Source organism: Puma concolor, chromosome B2 (assembly GCF_028749965.1).
Source record: "Puma concolor isolate L17-30 chromosome B2, mPumCon1.1.hap2, whole genome shotgun sequence".
Lineage (NCBI taxonomy): Eukaryota > Metazoa > Chordata > Mammalia > Carnivora > Felidae > Puma > Puma concolor.
The window spans coordinates 102,718,377-102,731,771 of NC_141671.1; the positions used below are offsets into that span (position 1 = coordinate 102,718,377).

A 13,395-nucleotide genomic window follows, 5' to 3' on the forward strand; every position below is an offset into this window, starting at 1 on the left:
CGCTGCTGTCGCTACGCTCTCCTCTAGGTTCAAGCGAAGTTTTTCCGTCCGAAGGCCTCGCAAGTGCGCTTGCGTCCCACTGTTACCATAGCGACTGGGCCTCGGGACCTTGGATCCTAACTGCTTGCCAACATCTTTGAGCTTCGGCAGCTCCAGAGGCCGGGGTAACTGGCGGGTAACTAGGCTTTGGGGTGGGATTTAAAAATGTATGTCTTTAAAACTGCTTATGGGTTATCAGAGGTCTAGTTTTTGTTCAGTCTCAACACCCTGGGACGCTGCTTTAATGCGTCTAGCCAACAAGCTCTTTGTTCTAACAGAAAACGGTGTAGATGAGCACAAAGAAACCCCAAATAGGCGTGTCAGGGTACACCCGAAACTAGGCTGTTAATACACTTTGACAAAACGCTTCAGAGACCCAGTCACTGTTCGTTGAAGCTGTATGCTTCCAGCATTAACTTCTATTTTTTAAAAAAAAAATTTTTTTTAAATTAACGTTTATTCATTTTTTTGAGACAGAGAGAGACAGAGCATGAATGGGGGAAGGTCAGGGAGAGAGGGAGACACAGAATCTGAAACAGGCTCCAGGCTCTGAGCTGTCAGCACAGAGCCCGACGCGGGGCTCGAACTCACTGACCGCGAGATCATGACCTGAGCCGAAGTCGGACGCCCAAACGACTGAGCCACCCAGGCGCACCCCAACATTAACTTCTAGCCCCTCTAGGATATTCAGAAGAAATCAAGGCATAGATCCAGCTCCAAGAAGCGTATAATCTTAAGGCACACGTGAAATACTAACAAAAAAATACCGTGTGTTGCTGACTGTAAGGATTTAGTGAATGAGGATGTAGATCAGTCAATAGAAGTCTGGCGGAAGAGATGAAATTAAAACTAGGCATTTGATTTATGTAAACTAGATGGAAGGAAGAAGACTAAAAAAAAAAAAAAAAATCAGGCATTCCTGAAAATTACCAAGTACTGAAAATTGTCAAACACTGAACAATACTCTGAACTCTGATCAATTTAGACCAGATTTCAATGAAGAACCCCAGCACTTCTTTACTGAAATTCATATTGTCTACAAATGCTTTAATCAAGAATGTTTTGCAATTGCTGAATTTTACTCTTAACTGCTTATTGGTGAGCATGGAGTCAGGGGTGGAGGTGCAGTCTAGAACATCCAACACGTCACTTCACGTCTTGGTGCTGAATTCCCAAAGTCTGGGGCTTTCAGAATTTGCAAAGTTTGGTCCAGTTTGTTGGCAGTGATGGAAGCAGGTCTATGCCAGTGAGTTATGGTGCTAGCTCATCTGGTATTCTGGCCTCTCAGAGCCCTATCTCTCATACTGTGGTTAGGTCTAAGTCATTATTCCCCAGAGGTCATACATGGGAACAAGTTAAATTAAGAAAGTCCTAACAACAACAACAACAACAACAACAACAACAACAACAGCAACAACAGTCCAAATAAGTCTCGTTTATAACTTCAGTCTGGAAAGCATCCGACTAACAGGCGATTCTGCTTAAGAATCAAGGTAGAACCTTATATACCAACTATATGTACAAGCAGAAGAACTTTCTAGGATTTATAGTTTCCAGGAGTCCACACCGAAGTCATATATTTGAGCGTATCCTGGAGTTGAATACATTCCTAATTAGTTGGATTGAGACCTCATTTAAGCTATTCAAGTTCAATAGATAGAGCGAGCAGAACTCAGGCCGTCCTGGGGGTTGGATGTAAAGAGCTGTACACAGCTCTAGCGGAGTTCTAGTATACCTCCTCTGATACAAACACAGTGAAAAAAGAATATATGAGTTACCTTTCAAATTCTAGCTGTAAGTGGAAAAACTAGTTTTAGAAAAGAAGAATTAGAAGCACGAGGGAGCAGACTAGAGAGCTGAAAATCAAATAACTGATGTAGATGAGAAGTCTGAGAGAATCACGAGAATGCTGAGGCAAGGACAAAGGTATTAGAGCTCTTAGAAGGTAATATCTATGAAAGAGACAAAGATAGCTCAACATAAGATTAATAAGTGCCCCTGAATAGAGAACACAGCAACTGGAAGAAGAAATGTCCTTACTGATATAAAACATAATAAAGGAAAGAAAATCTGTAGATTAAAAGAAACCAGGATTAAGGATTATAAGAAAAATAGAGTACACTGATAATGATGAATACTGAGTAATGTATAGAAATATCTATAATATAATAGGATATGTTAATTATACTTCGGTAAAAAGAGGATATACCACGATCCATGGAAAAATTTCTCTCAGACAGTCAACACGAGGATAGAGCCTAGTTAAGCCACTCAGTTTTCAGGATGAAAGAATTCTTTGGGTACCCAGTCAAGAGAAAGAAGTAGGTAGTGGTGGAGAAAAAACAGGATTTGTTGGATTCCTGTAGAGTACATTTAGTACTGGACGACTTTGAACATCTGTTACAGAGTTCTGAGGGGGCATACAACGTGTTCCAAGAAAATTATACTCTTAATTTTCCCAGTTGCGACTTAAATAAAGTTAGAATTTGTGAGGCTCTATTCATTTTTAGTCCTGTTGGCACACTGCATTTCTGAGCCCATCTCTCTTTCATATAACTTGTCAAGCATAAGCATAGTAACCAACGTGTTACCAACATTGTGTTCTCACTCTTCCCCTAGAATTCAAATTCATCAGTAAATCATCTGTCTTCTAGGTTATCACAGGAATTTTGCAAAGACTTTTTTTCCCCAATACATTTGTCACCAATAACATAAATAACTGTCCTTTCAGCTTCCAGTAACAGTTTCCTTGTCACCTGCTGCCTGACCACTATCCTACTGACATATTTTAGATTTTTGTTATGGCAGTTCTTAGGTCTGGACCTAAGTCTGTAGAAGTCATGATACATTTTGCTAAGTTATGGTAACCACTAATCCCTAAATCTCAGCCGTGTAAAACAATAAAGGTTTGTTTTTTTGGCACATGATCCATGTCTTTTGGGAGGTATCTGTGACTATGCTTTACGTTTTCCTCACCCTGGCGCCCAGGTTGCTGAGCTACCATGATTTCGTACATTCTTGGCTTTAGTGGCAGAGAGAAAGAGGATCTTACACTGCAGTTAATGGCTGTTGTTAACCCACCAAAACTAGTCACATGGGCTCTGAGTAATCACGAGGGGGCCAGGAATTGCAATTTCCAGAAGACAGAAAGCTAGAAATATTTGATAAACAACATTCATAAGTACATTACAAGCGTTCTCAGACCTGACAGAATACAGCTTCTGTGGTAGGCGACCTCTAAGATGGTACCTAATGATCTCTGCCCTCTGTTTTTGTGTAATCCCCTCTGCTTGAGTCTGGACTGGACCTAGTGACTTCTTTCTAATGAATAGAGCCCACACACAGCCCGGCAGCCATCCTGAGTTGGGGAGACAGAATTGAAAATTCTGGGGCACAAAGGCAGCTAGAATTTCTAGAGCAAAGTGCAAGAGAGCAGTGAGAGTATAGAGAAAGCTCTGGAGACCTTCAGGGAATTTCTCTGAGCCTTACACTGAGTGCTGATCAGTATGTGCATGTGGGGAAACTACCCATACTGAGGAATGAACCACTGAAAGAAGCAGGCAGAACATTTTTGGGAGTACACACAAGGGCGGAACTAGTTTACATTCCCAACATCTTGAGTGGAAGAACCCTGTAATATCTGGCGGTATTGAGTTGAGTACAGTAAAGGAACTGCCTCAGCAGTAGAGACAAATTAGCCGTAGATGAAAGGCTGTCCTGATTTAGCCTAGGAAAACACAAAATCAAGCCTTCAAAGGACCAAGCTATTTCCAAATAATTGTCCCAGATCAAAACCTGAAAGTGCTTAGAAGACTAAAAATAAAATCCAGCATCCAACAACATAAAATTCACAATGTCTGCATCAAATGAAAAATTGCAAGATCTGCGAAGATGTAGAAAACCACACTCCAGATGATGTAAAAGAATCAGTAAAAACAAACCAAGAAATGGCACAAATGAAGGAATTAGTAGACCAGGACTTTAAAATAACATAAATGTCCTCCATATGTTCAAAAAGGCAGAGGGAAGCATAAAAAGATTAAGAAGGCACAAATATAAAAGACCCAAGTCAGACTTCTAGAGTTAAAAAATGCAGTGTCTAAAATGAAAAAATACACTGGGTGGAATTAAGAGCAGATTAGACATTGCAAATGAAAAGAGTAGTGAACTTAAAGATTTAAGTGAACTTAAAGATGTAACGGTAGAAACTATCCAAAATGAAACAGAATCAAAAGATAATAAAAAAGGATCGGTGAACTGTGGGACAATTTCAAACAGCTTTATATGAGCTGTGTAACTGGAGTTCCAGAAGGAGGAAACAAAAACATACTTGAAGAGATAATGTCTGAAAAGTTTTTCACATGTGATAAAAATTATGCACCCACAAACCCAAGAAGCTCAATGAAACTTTGGATACAGGAATAAAGCCACACCAAGCACATTATAATCAAATTAATATCAGTGGCTAAGAAAAATATTAAAAGCACTCAGAGGAAAAAAGACACACTACATAAAGAGGAACAAAGTTAAGAATAAAAGCACACTTTTGGAAACAATGCAAGTCAGAAAACTTGAGCAAAAATCTTTAGCTACTTAAAAAAATAAAAAGCGTCACAAAACAAAACTGTTGACTTAGGATTTTATACTCAGCTGTTCAAAATGGAGAATGAAATACTGTTCAAAAATGGAGATGAGGGGCACCTGGGTGGCTCAGTCCGTTAAGCGTCTGATTTCCACTCAGGTCATGATCTCGCGGTTTGCAGGTTTGAACCCCATGTCAGGCTCTGTGCTGGCGGCTGGAGCCTGGAGCCTGCTTCAGATTCTGTGTCTCCCTCTCTCTCTGCCCCTCCTATGCTCATGCTCTGTCTCTCTCTGTCTTTCAATAATAAATAAATGTTAAAAAAAAATTTTTTTTTAAATGGAGATGAATTGGGGTGCCTTGTGGCTTAGTCAGTTAGTATCTGACTTTGGCTCAGGTCATGATCTCACAGTTTATGAGTTTGAGCCCCGTGTCGGGCTTTGCTCAGACCACGTGGAGCCTCCTTGGGATTTCTCTCTCTCCCTCTCTCTCTGACCCTTCCCCATTTGCTAATACTCTCTCTCTCTCTCTCTCAAAATAAATAAACTTAAAAAAATGGAGATGAAGTAAAAACATACAAAAATGGAATGAATTGATCACTAGTAGACTAGAACTGTTAAATGAAAACATTCATTCAGATAAAAGGGTAATCATGTTGGATGGAAATCCGGACCTACTCAAGGGAATAAAAACACTGAAAATGTGGGTGAGTATAAAAGACTTCTCTTGTTTTTAAAAAATTTCTTTAAAAATAGTTGCTTAAAGAGAAACTTATATGTGTTATAGGGTTTATAATATATAATATAGAATATACAAGTAGAATGTATGACAAAATAATACAGGGTAGGAAAGGGGAAATGATTCTTTCAATGTGAGTTTGTTTTTAAAAAGAATTTTTAAAGTTTATTTTATTTTGAGAGAGAGAGCAGGGGAGGGACAGAGAGAGAAGGGGACAGAGGATCTGAAGCAGGCTCAGCAGAGAGCCCAATGTGGGGCTTGAACTCATGAAGTGTGAGATAATGACCTGAGCCAAAGTCAAACACTTAACTGGCTGAGGCATCCAGGCATCCCAGTGTGAGTTTCTTTTAGTGTAAGTTTCTTTTAGTGTATGTGAAGTGGTATAATGTTATTTAAGGCAAACTTAAAAGTTAAAAATGTATACTATGAACTCTAAAGTAACCAAAATCAAAGCCAAGGGTTGTAAAGCAATAAGCCAATAATGGAGATAGAATAGATACACAAAATATACTAAGTTATTTCAAAAGAACAGACTAAGAGAAAAGGAACAAAGAACAGCATAAAAACACAAATAGCAAGAGGGCAAGAAAATTCAATGATATCTATCACACTAAATGTTAATAATTGAAACTCCTTAAGTAAAAGTCAGAGATCATTAGACTAGATAAGAAAAAGCAAGACTCAACTGTATACTGTTTCTAAGAAAGCCACTTTGACTATAAAGAAGACCAGATAGGTTAAAAGTAAAAAGACAGGAAGAGATAAATTATACTAACACTAAGGAATATAAAGTAGCTATATAAATTTCAGACAGTGGATTTCAGAGCATAGACTATTACTAGAAATAAAGAAGGATAGTTTTTAATGGTAAAGTTGTCTGTTTATCAGGAGGACATAACACTACTAAATATTTATGCAACTAATATCAGAGCTTCAAAATATATGATGCAAAAACTGGAAGAATAGAAAAGAGAAACAGATACATTCATAATTATAGTTGGAGATTTCAACATCCTATTTCATTAATTGATGAAGAATACAGAAAATCAGGAAGAACACAGAAGACTTGAATAACTCTGTCAGCCAACTAATTACATGGATAGAACACCTCACCCAATGGCAACATATTCTGCTGGAACATTTACCATGATAGTCCAAATTCTGAGCATAAGCAGGTCTCTATAAATTTAAAAGAATTACAATTATATGAAGAATGTGCTCTGCCAACAATGGAATGTAAGAAATCAGTAAGAGAAAACTAGCTAGAATATTTCCAAATATTTGAAAACAAAGAATACAGTTCTAAATAACCTACAGATCAAAGAAAAAAGCAAAAGGAAAATTTTTAACAGAAGGTAATGAAAATACTAAATTTCAAAATTTTTGGAAAGAATCTAAAGTAGTGCTTTGATGGAAATTTATAGAATTAAATGCTTATATTGAGAAGGTAGGTCTCAAATCAATGGCCCGAGCTTCCATCTTAAGAAACTAGAAAAAGAAAACCAAATTAAGCCCAAAGTAAACAGAAAAAAGGAAACGCTATAGATTGTAGAAGAAATCAGATAAATAGAAACCAGAAAATTAGCAGAAAAATAAGTGAAACCTAGTATGTTTCCCGAGAGATTAAAATTCTTTTGTGAGCTCCCTTGCTCATAAGTTAAAGTCTAAAATCTTTAAGCGGGTTCATGTTCTTGGTTGGTTTAGCCTCTACGTATTTCTCTGACATGATTTCTTTTTTATTTTCTCTGCTGTGGTTATGCTGGCCTTTCGTATTTTCAGTTGTCCGCTCGACTGGCCCATGACTTTTGTACATGCTATTTCCTCTGTTTGCCCCCACCCCAACTGTCTCAATGTCTTTATTTCCAACTGTATTTTCAGCTAGTTAATGCCTTCTCATCCTTTAGATTTCTGTTTGATAGCCTCGTCTAGGACATACCCTACCCTAACCTGTAAACTCTACTAACCTAACCTGTAAACTTTACTAGGATAGGCACTGTGTTTGTTTGACTCAATATTTTATCTTCAGCACTTAGCACATGCCTGGCTCGTGGTGGATTCGTAGCAAATATTTGTTGTATGAATGAATTATTTCTAGTAGTGGATCTATTTTCTTAGGATATGCTAAGTTCAAGCATTACTCCTTTCCTGCATCTCTTGAATCAATATTCTGAGGACTGGAAGATTATTATTACTCTTGGGCTTATGAGGAATAGGAGTATGTAGAGATTTCACCATCTCCCACCACCCCCACCCCCTGGTACTTCACATATTCATCCATTTCTCTATGAAGATCTGCTGGAAAGTCAAGTTCATTTTGTCTTCTGATGAATATTACCCTAGTGCTAGAAAGTGTCATCATTAAGAGCACTGTTTGGTTTGTTTCATTGTATCACCCATACTAAAAAAAGAAACTTGGTACAACTTGTGCCAAATAGCTAAAAATAGTGGTAAATTAAAGGATTTTTGATTATTTCACATGCAGATACTTTGTAGCTTAAAAATATATCAATGGCTTAAACGTGAAATCAATGTTTCAACACTCTGATTTCAAGAATTATGCACCAAGAGGTTATGTGCTGATGGAATTTTGTATCCCAGACATCAACTTTATTACATGTTGGATTTTTTTTATTCCTCAAAATAACTCCATGATATAGAAATTAATACCATTTTTTTAAGGCAAACTTTTAGTGATTTGCTCACAGTCTCAGAGCTAACATGGTATTAAAATACAAACCTAATTATCATGTCAAAACCCATCGGTTTTCTGCTGCCACCTCTACTAGAAAATGTAAACTATTAAACAATTTTGCCATCCTAAGGATCCAATATTTAGGTCCTCATGATACATTAGCTAACAATTGCCAGCAATTATTTCAGTTTGTCTGACTAAGACACAGTCAGTTGAATGGGATCTCTAAGCGAAAATTGTGATCAGCTATTCACAGATAGCACCCTGGTAAGAAAAAGAAGTAGAGGTAAGATTTTGTCTAACATCAACTTAGTTATGTAAAATGCCAATTTCTATAACACAAATCATATGAAAACAGAGCAGTGGGAAATAGTCTAAAATGTAGGTAGAAAAGAAAATTTAAATGCTTAATGTCATTTAGTAGTTTGCCATCAACTATGAACGCTGAAAAACAAAAAAAGATTAGCTGAAGAGAAATGTTGTGGCTTAAGAGTTATACTTTAGTATTATATTCAGTGAGGTAAGCTGTTGATACAGAAATTAGGAGAGGGAGGGTAGTCCAGAAGATGAGTTGCATCTTGTTGCTGAGGCTATGAATTGAGACACTTTAGTCTTTAGCAGATAGGAACCTACGTGAAAAAATTCTGTCATTTCTGAGTGGCACTGGGACACTTGATCATCATTTCTTTGGCAAAGATGATATGAACAGAGGACAGAGCCTCAGTGTCCAGAGAACAAAACAGGACAGTATAGGATGTATTCTTATTTTCTCAATTGGGAGAAAATTGAGCCATTATTTCTGTCATCTGGGAGTTTTAAGGCTCTTGAGGAAATAGAAGAGGGAGTCTAGGCATTAGGGAGAGAGAGGCTGTAAAGAATCCCACATAGGAAGAGCCAAAGAGAAATGTGTAAAGGTGCAGTTTGAGGCCCCTTGTGTGGGATGAGGACACAGGTTGGATTACTTTGTGTTAATAGTTAAGGAAAAAACTGGAAGATAAAGATAATGAGGAAAAGGGATATAAAGTGAGAAGAATCTCATGATTTTGTACAGATTAGACTGTAGGTTTAGAATATACATAAGCTCATTCATAGATTAAAATATTTCATATTGTTGGAGAATAAGGCAGTGACAAGAACAAGACTGTGAAACTTGAGAGACAACCTTCAGCTAAGCTTCGGCTTGCTGCTGGAGCTATGAATTGTGACCTTCTATTCTTTAGCAGATAGGAAACTATGTGAAAGAATCTTCTGATGTAATAATTTCTGGGTGTCACTGGAACATTTGATCATCATTCCTTTGGCAATTCCAGTCTTCTATGGAAGGTCAGTAGACGCATTTGATTTATTCACCTCTGCAGGAATCAGACTCAGACTATTTTGGTAAGTCTATGTATTCTTGATTAAGTTACCTAAAACTTCATACCTACGTTAGTTAGATAGATATACTAACCCATAGATTTTACTGTGGTTTTACTAACTTGTCATTGAGCATACCACTTTTTTCCTTGATAAAGGAAACACAGAGTCTATAAAAACCATTACATATAATATTCAAATTATTAAACTTTAATTTTATTATTACCATAACAAATACTTATTAGGCATAGAATACTGTTCTAGGCATAAGAAACCATAATAAGACATATTTAATTTTTCCTGTCTTTTGTTGAACATATGTAAATTTATGTTAGTTACTAACTACTGTGTGCAAGCCACTGTTCTAGGTATTAAGGATTCAGTCAGTGGTGGCAAAGACAGACATGAAATAGGGATGCGGGGGCGGTGGACAATGATTAAGCAAAAACATTGACAAAAAATTAGGACATTGGTTCTCAACATGGGGTGATTTCTTCCCCTTCTTCACCAGGGGACATTTGGTAATGTCTGGAGACATTTTTGATTGTCACAACTTTTGGGGAAAGGTGATATTGGCATGTAGTGGGTGGAGGCCTTAGATGCTGCAAAAAATATCCTACAAAGCACAGGCCAACTCCTTCCCTCCCCAACAAAAAAACTATCTGGCCTCAAATGTCCATAGTGTCATAGTTGAGAAATCCTGAATTAGAGTGATACCTATTACAAAGCAAAATTACAGTGCTGTGAAAACTTATATAATGTAGTGGTTATGGAAGGCTTCCCTGAGAAAGTGAAATGCAAATTCAGACTTAACGAATGAGTTGGTCCTAGCAAGTAAGGAGTGGGAACAGTGTGTGTGTATATGTGTGTTTGTGTGTACGTGTATCATATTTATCATATATCTCACATATTCATTATGTTAAATTGAGTGTGTGTGTGTGTGTGTGTGTACAATATTTACTAATGCTCAGTAGCATCTGCTGGGTAATAATAGTTAACATTTATTGAACACTGACTATGTGTTAGGCATTGTATTTTACATGTGGTTTACATTTTGCCTAATTTAATTACATTTTACATTTAATTACATTTTGCCTTATTTAATTCACATGATTACCCTGGAAGTAGATAGTATTATCCCCAATTTATCCTTGAGAAACATACTTGATCAAGTCCCTTGCTTAGGGTTACATAGTCAGTCTAACTCTTCCAAGGCACTTTCTCACCTAAGGTGCTATAAATGTAGAGAGGCAGGGGAAAGAACGATCATCAGGAAGAGGGTTGATGGAAGGTGTCATGGAGGATGGGAGGCTTGGCTATACTTCAAAGGAAGTGAAGGGCTTAGGTAGACAGAGAGGCAGTGGAGAGAGGTGGTAGGGACTCAACCTTGTTGATTGTAACAGCCATTTCAAGCAAACTTTTTTTTTTCCTTCCACACAGTAGAAATAGACTTCCGTAATTTAACCATAGGGCACAGTTCACTTCTACCAGCTAATGGCTTTTTTATATTTGTTGCTAGACTTAAAATTATAGTAAGGAGGAGTTGTGTAATATGGCATTTATATACTTTTAAAGATATTTTAAAACGTCATTTTCAGCATGTTTCTATATAACTGTGACAAAATAATAACACTAAAGACTCCAAAGAACTTTTTGAAGACAACTCACCCCCACTCCATTATTTTAACTTTCTAATCTAGGTGTTCTGTGAATTATGCCTTTTCGGTTTGGGACCCAGCCAAGGAAGTTTCCAGTGGAAGGAGGAGATTCTTCAGTTGGGCTGGAATCTGGGCTGAGCTCCAGTGCTGCCTGTAATGGGAAAGAGATGTCACCAACCAGGTATGGTCTTCTCATCCTGATGGCTGAGGAAATGTGTAATAGCTATCATCAATATAAGCTTTAGTTGATGTTCAGTATTAGCAAGAAAAAAGCCTGGGACCATTAAATTAGTATTAACAAACTTTGCTGTTATGAAATTAGTATTAACAGATTCCAGGTTTTCTTAGCACAGTTTGTTTTTGGTACCTCTGTAAGTCTCAATGATAGACTAGTTCTTATTTTATTGTTATTATTTTCTGGTAAATCTTTAGCTAGTTTGTTGGTGTTGATAGTTACAAGAAAGATAACATTCATTTAAATAAGCAAATCTTTAGTGCTTTTTACATGCTAGGCACAAGGCTGCAAATATGAAGACTATTATCTCAGATTTAGTGTCACTTTGGCTTTGATTTGACCTTTAGCAGAAAGATAGTGATATAGAGTATGAATGTTCTATAAAACAAAATCATTTTTTGCAAAATTGAAGAAAACTATAATAAATAGGATGTGTTCCACTTTTCTGCTGTTTACCATTAATTACTACACTCTTAGATTTCTCATGGCTTGGAAGCTTTTAGAACACAGATTTAAGCCTAATAAGGTAGGTACTTTAAAAATCAGAGTTATTTAAGGATGCAGTGGGCTATTTTGGGAAGCACTAAGCACTTGTCTTTAGAAATGTTTGAGGTTGGGTGATTATCTGGTGGGAATGATGGACTAGAAATTTAAGTACTAGATGTAGTTTTGGAGTAGATGTCATTTAAGGATTCAATCAACATTTGAATAGTACATGGAATAGTATGTTCGGTTTTATATTTTTCCACATATTCTAGTTTTTTAAAAATTTTTCTTAACATTTATTTATTTTTGAGACAGGGAGAGACAGAGTGTGAGCGGGAAAGGGGCAGAGAGAGAGGGAGACACAGAATCCGAAGCAGGCTCCAGGCTCTGAGCTGTCAGCACAGAGCTTGACATGGGGCTCGAACTCCAAACTGCGAGATGGTGACCTGAGCCGAAGTTGGACGCCCAACCGACTGAGTCACCCAGGCACCCCCCACATATTCTAGTTTTTAAATCACTCAATTGAAGTGATTTTAAGGTGCATATATATATATATATATAAATTGCCATAGTAGTACCACTATGTTTACAACTATGCACTCCCCATGCGTTTTTTTTTTTTTTTTTTTTTTTTTTTTTGCCATTTAGCAATCACTGTATACCTTTCAAGATGGTCATTTAGAGGATTATTTATGAATTTCCTGTGATTAAGGGTATGTCAATAATCATAATTTCTTTGCAACATAAGTCTAAAATGTCTGGCTCATCAATGTCACTGTGTTATATTGTGACATTCAAAGATTTCAAAATGATTTAAAGCAGTTGATATGCACTCAAACTTTGTTGCTTTGAAAAAATTTCCTTTTTAGTATCTAACCACGTGTGCTTTGCTCTTTCATTCAGGCAACTCCGAAGGTGCCCTGGAAGTCATTGCCTGACAATAACTGACGTTCCCATCACTGTCTATGCAACAATGCGAAAGCCACCTGCACAAAGCAGCAAGGAAATGCATCCTAAATAGCATCATTAAGTCTTTTGTAGAGGTTTGACTAGGTCAAGGGTAATGGACAAGTATCATCTTATGATGTGATAAACAAATAAAAGCAGTGGCACCTTTGGACGATGACAACAGTTGAAATATTTCCTCTAAGTAAGAAAAGACAATGTCATCTGCAAAATGTGTGGTATTAAGCCATCAGTTATGTTTGATGGATAAGACAGAATAATATTTCACAATTAGAAGGTCCTTTAGAGATCATCTTGTTCACAGTGGATCATTAATATCAATGTTTCAAGATGAAGGTTAATTCACCTTGATTATCAGTCATGAAGGGCCTGTTCTAAGTACTTAATGTGTTTTAGGCTGGTTTCCTTTGTTTATATTTGGGTTGCCTCTTACCTGAATCCTTTTACTTGAATACCTTAATACCTGGCTTGACATCTTTTGATAATGTTTTGCTTAGGAATAATTATATTGGGTAAGAAATGGAGCCCAGTAGATTGTGCATTTGGGGAAGAATACCGAGACCAAAGAAAGTTCTTAGTCATGGTTCATCTGCAAATCATATAAACTGTATATGGGAGCTGAGGTTATTGGTTAAATTTGTTGTAA

At 37.0% G+C, this 13,395-nt stretch overlaps 1 protein-coding gene across 1 annotated transcript; it reads left to right on the forward strand.

The window, feature by feature from the left end:
- Positions 1-9,273: 9,273 nt before the first annotated feature.
- Positions 9,274-12,912, forward strand: FAM229B (family with sequence similarity 229 member B). Its single transcript, XM_086707637.1, has 3 exons — positions 9,274-9,428; positions 11,105-11,243; positions 12,687-12,912. The coding sequence occupies exons 2-3, from the start codon at positions 11,119-11,121 to the stop codon at positions 12,802-12,804; spliced, it is 243 nt and encodes an 80-aa protein (XP_086563763.1). The 5' UTR covers positions 9,274-9,428; positions 11,105-11,118; the 3' UTR covers positions 12,805-12,912.
- Positions 12,913-13,395: the final 483 nt, after the last annotated feature.

Bases quoted from the DNA above. Each gene is read 5' to 3' on its own strand.
- FAM229B (XM_086707637.1), top strand. From the start codon at position 11,119: ATGCCTTTTCGGTTTGGGACCCAGCCAAGGAAGTTTCCAGTGGAAGGA. The intron at 11,244-12,686 runs GTATGGTCTTCT...TCTTTCATTCAG, and splicing joins AAAGAGATGTCACCAACCAG to GCAACTCCGAAGGTGCCCTG.